The sequence below is a fragment of the Eurypyga helias genome, unplaced genomic scaffold (assembly GCF_000690775.1).
Source record: "Eurypyga helias isolate BGI_N326 unplaced genomic scaffold, ASM69077v1 scaffold16901, whole genome shotgun sequence".
Taxonomy (NCBI): domain Eukaryota; kingdom Metazoa; phylum Chordata; class Aves; order Eurypygiformes; family Eurypygidae; genus Eurypyga; species Eurypyga helias.
In genome coordinates, this window is record NW_010231639.1 from 1 (window position 1) to 7,833 (window position 7,833).

A 7,833-nucleotide genomic window follows, 5' to 3' on the forward strand; every position below is an offset into this window, starting at 1 on the left:
CTTTCCAAGAGTTGCCCTGCCGGGGAGTCCCGGAAGTGACTGCTGCACTCGGGACGGGGTGCATCCGGCTTACGTCCAGCTGTTCTGTCCTGCGGGGGGGTAAAACCGCTGCTTGGCCCGCAGCTCGCAGGAGCGACCTCGCCTCTTGCTGGCGTCCTGTCCTTTCTTCAAAGCCTGTTGCTGTTGGAAGCCAGGCTCAGGAACTTGAAGGCACACAAAACCCCCTTTTTCCAAACTACAACATTGGCAAGCATCCTTTGTATAGAACTCTCCTAATTTATTATCGTTTTAGAACGTGGGTCACGTTCTGGTGTGGCCGTCAGAGACGGGCAGCTCCGGGGCTGGAAGGGGGGCTGTGTGCAGCACAGCAATGCTTCAAGTTTCTTGGGCCGAAGTTTCCAGTGGGCCCCAGAATAGGGGGATACCCTGTTTCGGTGCAGGGGACAGGTGCAGGAAGTCGTTATAGGAAACCCTAACTCTGTCCAAGGCAGGAACACAATGATAACGTTTCAGCAAAGAAACGAAGCTTTAAGTGTGAGAGGCGTGTGTGACATTGGTGTTGGAGGGTGAAGTCAGCTGTGGATCTGAGAAACAATTCCAGATCTGGATCAGCTTACCGCAGGTTGAAGCACTGATAGTCTTCTGGAAAGAACAGTCTAACTACGTTGTCTCTCGTTGCCACGCTCTTTTTGTAGTAGCTACTGACAGCTATACTGGGACCTGTTTGCCCCCTTGGTGACCTTGTAAGGGCTGTGACCATGTCATACCTTCATATAACTAATCTATAGCATGACATTTGTTTTACAGGGGTAATTGCAAAATGCTATAGAAACTGCAGTACCGTAACTATTCTTTCACATGTATTAGGTTGGTTTTTTTTCTTCTCCTGTAGATTCTGTAAAGTTATTTTGGTTTGTTTTTTTGTTCTGTTATGGGAAATAATTAACTGGAAGAAGACTAGTGAAAAGTATGACCTTTTGCAGTGGGAATTCATATCCTAGGCCTGAAAAACTGGGACAGTGGATTTTTAGAACAATGAATAATAAAAACGTAACAGTAATAGTGAGCTTTTGGCTGGAATTGGTTACACTGATGGTCAATTACATATCATGCATTCCTATCTCAAGTTTTATAAACTAACTTTCACTGAATACAAGGTGGGGATTTTTGAGAATAAAACCAGTTCTCTAGCATTTTTTTTTCAGATGGACTTCCAGATTCATAGCATATATTTGATGTAGAACATTTTACAGTTTAACTCTGCCCATAACATTCAAAAAGATTTTTTTTAACTACACAAAAATTCCTTCTGCCTTTCTTTGCTAGATAATCTTAGTGTTATTCCATGTTTTTAACTTCTTGATCAGTAGTACGGCTAGAACAAGCTAACTGGATCCCAGCACCATCCTGCCTCAAAACTGCTATTTATTCCTTCTCTTCCTCTGGAAAAAGGTCCGTGTCCAAATCCTTTTCCACCTTTGGATGCTTTGAGAAGAGGATAAAGATGATGTGTAGTCTTGGACTCTGATTCAATTACTTGCTTTGCATAGTTCTGAAATTCTTGCTCCTTAAAAAGTGCAATAGCCTCTCTCTGAGCATCGTAGTCCAGCTCTGCTTGCTTTTCCTGCTGTTTTTTTGCCTGCTTTTCAGCCTGATGAAGAAAAGGGAATAACTAAGCTTAGTATTTTCTTTCACAACATAACTATCCCTTAAAACTTAGAGGGGGTGAGCTGACAGGAGATCTGAGGTGGTGTTAGTTGATACTTGTCAAATATCATCTCTCCCCACTTCTCCCCTGCCGTACCCCCTACAACAGGGTACACTGCACAGCTGAGTGCAGGTCAGCGTTAGCTGCTGCTCCCTGCTGACCTGCCCGGAAGGTACAGGGCGGCAGCAGTAGTATGTAATGGCACAGAACAGGAGGTGATCTGTCATTGCAAACCAGCCTTGACTTGCACCACTGCTCTGAGAGGAGGCTGTTCCCCAGCACCTGCATATGCAAAGAATACATGATTTAAAAAAAAAAAAACTCCTCCCCCCAAAAAACGCAGTAAGCTTCCTCTCTCTCTTCTCCTCTCAAGCAGGAACTAGTGCCATTGGTTTAGATGGATGCTTCTTTCTGAAGGGGTTGCCAGGGTACAACTCTTAGATTTACCATTTGCTGGATCTGGATTTTCTGTACTTCCATGTTTGCATCACGTTGTCTTTGTTTCTTGGCTTTTTCCATTTCCAGGTAGATGCGGTTCTTTTCCATTAATTCATGGAGTTCTTTTTTACCCTCTGCTTTTTCCTCCTTCTCTTTTTCCACTTTCATCTTCATCTGTATTTTACAAAATACACAGAACAGTTAACCGAGGAGACAGCCTCCTAGTTTGGAAGTCATATCTTTGGCAGAAGCAGCCGTGTATCGGTGCTTTGATGAGCACAGCCATTGTGGCTGGCCAGTGTCCAACCCCAGGGTTTTCAGCTGATGTGCACCCAACACGGAAGTAGGAGAGGGAGAGAGGACTCCAGGAAAGGTGTCAGCAGATCTGATGAAGCATGCTGATGCATGGCACCAGGGCCACCAGCAGTGATCTGGGCCAGGCTCCTTGGTGGGGGGAGTAAGGACAAGCTAGGTTTCTTACCACAGTAGCTCTATGTTCAGCAATAGATTCAATGGCTGCCTTTTCTTTTACTTCTTTCTCTTTGCATTTTTTTTCTTCCTCAGCTTCTTTTTTTGCAATGTCTCTAGCAAGACGATCATCTTCCCTCTTTAATGCCTTGTTCATTTCTACAGCTAGTTGGCTGATGATTTTGTCCTGACGTTCCTGTGCTAGTCTGCAAAACAGCATGAGCTACCGTGACATGGCAGGGTACACACCTGGCTCTACCTGAAGCATTACTGCTGCCAAATTCAGCGATCCTGCCCCTAGTCTTCTCTCTTCTTGCCACACAGGCTGGCCACCCACCCAACTCCTTGATCCCCTTGTGTTCCTACTTCTTTTTTTTTAGTGTTCTCATTTAGCAAATAGATGTTCCCTGTGTTCTTGTAGCACTAGCTTTTTTCTGCAGTAGTGAGCTGGATCACTTGGTGAGGAGTCTGCCTAGCATTCTGCCATCAGGAGAGAACTGTTGGGAGTATTGGCCAGAAGTAGGAAGAGAAGGGAGCTCTTAGATTGCATCAGTGGTATCTTCGTGCTGTACCCTCAACGCAAAACTGGTAAGCCATCTTCCCTTAATAATAACCCAATGTAGTTAATTAATATAGGTGCCTAGTTAAGAAGTCAAGTTATTTTTCTTGATCTGTCTCAGGGAAATACAGCTTATGCCCAAAAATACTGTTGTCAAGGATTTCAGTTGTTGAGGAGGTGGAGGCTTGGCAGGCCGTATGGAAAATCAGTGTTGTAGAGCTTTCAATTCTGTAGGTATGTACTTTGAAGGGTGGAGAGATCACTCCTCCATACATATATTAGTAAGGAACCTGTGAAAGAATTTCCATTTTCTTCTAAATTCCGTACTGTCCCTATCAGTAGAATTTAATTTTTAGGGTAACTGTGGTTTGTGTTACATCATCAGTCTGAAAGACTTGAATATGATTACAGTACAATTTTCAGTTAATTTATAATTTATACACTAGCTTTGTACCTACCTACGCATTTCAGCTTCTTTCTCTTTTATCAGCCTGGCAATAGTTGCCTTTGCTTTAAAATGAGCTTTAATCCGATCATCTTCTTCCATTTGTTTTTGTTCCTCTATTGCTTTGATGATTTTCTGGTCATTTACATGCTCCTGCGAGGGCAAAATGGTCCTGATATAACCAGTGAAGTTTAGAAAATCTGGGCCTGGTGTAGAACCAAAAAGAATCGCTCCCTCTTCTCTCTCTTTGTGTTTCTTTCAAAGAGAGAAAAGGGATTCTCAGTACTTCCGTCCACTTCTTCCTCCCTGTTCCAATGTGCATGAGGAGCAGATAGGAGATACAGGGAAGGAGAAGGGGAATTGAGCATCGAGCAGCTGCTTCCCCAGCCCATTACACAGACAAATTGCTCTGCAGTGCAGTGAGCGTTATCCCTTGCTCCCATTCACACATGTGGAAGAGGGGGATGTTGAGGGGAATGGGACTGTGCAACCAACACATACACAGACTGTGCTGCTCCTGGCCCACCACGTCCCAAACTATGCCAGCCCCAGAGCTTAAGCCAAATCATAGCTGAAGAGGAGTTTTCAATAATTTTATGTAAAAAACCACCTGTCTCTTGCATGCTGGCCAGAACTGTTCTGAGATGTTTCTAGTTTGCACTTAGCAAGATGCCTTTAAAGGTGAAGAGAGAAGGCAGTGGGTCTTGACTAAATTTCTAATGCTCTCCCATCATAAAGGGAAAGACAAGTTAAAAAGATACTGTTATGTTCAAACTCAGATGATTCCCTCTTCTTAACAAAGAAAAATGGGCTTGAAACAGCAGGTAGGTAGAACTTAAATCCAATTCTCAGGTCAAGGAGAATGTTCCTTGATGTCTATAGCAGATGTTTTAATCCTAGAGCAGTCAAACCGTCAGTGCCAATGTCCCTTCAGACAAGAGAAGGGGCCTGCCTCCAAGAGGCCTTTCTGAAAGCACAGGGGAAAGACAGGGCTTGCCACTGGCAAGGCAGGGATGTGATCCAGTGCTGCTGAAACTGTCAGCAAGCCTCCTGTTGCTAGTAGGTACACTGAGCTACATGAGTGCTGCTGTTTCACTGCAGGCAGCCAAGGGGAAACGAGTTTTGAACCCCGCTTTCCTGTGACTTACGTGATACAACCGCTGGCGTTCAATTTTTTCCTCCTGTTCCTTTTCCTTTCTTCTCTGAATTTCCAGTTGGTACAATTGGTTCAATCTCTGTATTTTTTCCCCCTCTCGTATGTCCTCTAGCTTGGCCAGATCTGCCCGATGCTTGCGCTCCTTTATTCTAAATCAGGAAAAGGAGTTGAATCAATGGGTTAGGGACTGCAGGAAGTAATGAGCAGGTAGGGTAATCATAGGTACCTTGCACTGAAGGATGGGATACGTTGAGTAGAATATCAGAGGGGAAAAATAACATTATTGCTTGTAACGGTAGTCCTCAGTCCTCTGACCAGAAGTCAGCTGTGGCTTGCCCACAGCTTGCAGTTCACTGTTAACAAGTTTTATGTGGATGACCTGATAGCGCCACTGCACTCATCATGTTCTGGCCTATCTCTGCAGCATCCTCGGTGAACATTTCCTCAGGAAGTCCCGCCACATCTATGCTTCTCCTTCTGGGCATGCAGGCAACAGCTTAAACTGGGCATATTCTATGCTAAGTTCTGCAAGGATTTATGTGTTGGACCTGGGATATATGAGACAAGATGCTGAACCTTTCCTCTTCCTCAGAGAATTTAATTCCTTCTGTCAGACCACCAGGGCCAGTCCTGTAAATTCCACTGGTGACCCCTCCATAAGGTTTCTGGAAGAGCTGAGAGAAAGAGCGTAGGTGGCAGTGATGCATTTTCTGAACGTGTTCTCTGGAATCCAGTTATGGACAAACGGAAAATACGGTTTAAGCTTTTCCTTTTCTGGGACCAAAACTGAGTTAAAATACACTTTCAGTAACAACTTTTGAATAGTGATTTGACTAAAACACATTGTTGCCTACCAGAGGCAATGTTAAATGCAGATTGTTGACAACTTAAAGACACTGCATATCACAGCGTTTCCCTTTTGTGCAAGGTCTTTTGTGGCTCTCTGGATTTTTCTTTTTAAGTGTCATATCTGTGAGTCAAGTTATTAGTAAGTTTCTATAAAAATCTTATAGCATGTATTTGTGAGAAGTAAATAACAAATTAGGGTTACTTTTGATGAATTATGACTTACTGTTCCAGCTGATCTCTGTGTAGTGCCTGTTGGTTCATATAACGCTGATGTGCCTTTTCTTGCTCTCTGAGAACAGCTTCTTTACGTTCCTGTTCTGTTTCTTCGTCCTTCTTTTTGTTAACAACTGACTTAGACTTTTTAAATTCAACTTGAGCATCTCGTTCTTTTAGGACCTCAGTAAGTAGAAGTGCACTCTGCAAGAGAACATTCAAAGCAATTGTCATGTTCTGAAGTGTTTAAAGAAATTCAGTAAAATTGGAATTTAAAAAGTAAAGTTGTCAACAAACATGCAACGCTTTCACTCTTTCGTTCTGGTAGTATAAGTAGGTTTTTGCGTGGTCAATAGCCTCTTTCCGCTTTGCTGCTTGGAACTGTTCTTCTTCCAAATCAAGTAACTTTCTTTCTTCCTCTTCCCTTTCTTCACGCATTTTTTTGGCTTTATGTTTCTGTTGTGCCAGGCCCTACAGCACAGACAAAATTAGAAATCACATTTCAAGCCCATGGATTAAAAAGGTATAAGCCATTCTGAAGGTGATGTACTCGATGTTTGGGGGGTTTTTGGTGTTCTTTTTTAATTTCACATTTTAGCTTTAAAATTTGAAATGTTAATGTTAGATGTTAAATGTATTTAAATGGAGTTTAGTTAAAATACACATTTAAAACAATGTTGAACAAAGGGAGTACAGCTAGCAATGTTACCATAGGTGGTTTTGCATATATGAAAATGAACCCCCTTGTTTACAAATGTGTCTGGTGCTCACCATAATGTTATTGGGCCAGTCTTTTACAGCAGCTTTGGACCGTAAGTGCATTTCTTCCCGTTCTTTCTTCTCAGCGAGGATGCGTGCTGCTTCTCTAGTTGTGCTGCCAAGATTGTCCTGAATCCTTTCCCATTCTGCTTTTGGGAATACAATTACCTGATGACGACCTACTTCATTTGGAAGAAAATACCCATCTAGAAAATTATTTTCTTCTAAGCGACGTGACGCTGTGCAGAGGGAAGAAAAGACACTGAGGTTACCTGATATCAGAAAAACCTATATGCAAACCTGTATTAGGATTTGAATTGCAGCATAATAACAATACTAAGTTATCCTTGGTGTTAGTTACTCTCCCCATCCGGTCCCCAGACAGGGTATCTGTATCCGAGGTCTGACTATGGCTGATGCATGTACTTGGGCAGTAGCTGAAGGACTCGGATGTTTGTACACCCCCTTGCCTGCTTCTGTATATGTACAGGTTCGGCTTGTGGTACCTAATGCGTCCCGGGCAGTACTTGGGCAGAAATCTGAGAACAGCAGGGACCAGGGAGCATTCCCAAAAGGAAAGGGGGAATATTGGTAAAGCCATTCCGCTGTCTGGCTGAGGCGGCAGTTTGGGCACGGGCCCCTTGGCCTGCACACTCATCGTATGTACTAAAATAGACCTGGCTTGTAGAGCAGTTTAGCGAGTTGTTGGTAAGATGAGCATTTCTTTGTTGTATGAGGTTTGCATACACGTGTGTGTGCATAGATACAGCTTTCCTAGGCGATGGCTAGGTTTTGAGAAATGCCTTCAAAGCGTCACCACTGCGTTCGAAGGAAACGGCCCTCTGTACGGCCTGGTGTCCTGCTAGAAATTCTCCTTGCTCATCCCATCTGCGGCAGGCTGACGTGCCGTGTCTGCAGTGTGAGGCGGCTCTCTCTTACAGCGATACTTATGCCAGAGTCTGTTTCCAGATGCGGTTGCTAAGCAGTTTGCCCTGTGGTGGGGACCAGGCCTCATCTGCTCCCTCTGGCCAGGGTGAAGGTGGCCTTGTACACCGGCGTGGCTGCTCCCTACGGATAGGGAACTGCCAGGTAGCCGGTTCTTCTCTAACTTCGCGCTGTTGGGTGGTGCTGTGCCCACTGGCTTCAGGGTAGCTCGTGCCAGGCAGTTCTCAGGGAGAAGCAGCCTGTGGCTCTCCGCGCCTGGCAGAGCAGGAGGGAGGTGTGGGGACAGTCACCGT

The 7,833-nt window shown here is 44.3% G+C and overlaps 1 protein-coding gene across 1 annotated transcript; it reads right to left on the bottom strand.

Moving 5' to 3' along the window:
• Positions 1–73: 73 nt before the first annotated feature.
• CCDC173 (coiled-coil domain containing 173) lies at positions 74–6,834 on the bottom strand (the record flags this gene model as incomplete). Its single annotated transcript, XM_010161159.1, has 9 exons — positions 74–203; positions 1,477–1,624; positions 2,156–2,320; positions 2,628–2,820; positions 3,632–3,771; positions 4,767–4,923; positions 5,847–6,040; positions 6,134–6,307; positions 6,608–6,834. Coding segments are annotated over 9 exons (1,528 nt in total), but the record flags the coding sequence as incomplete, so codon positions are not given.
• Positions 6,835–7,833: the final 999 nt, after the last annotated feature.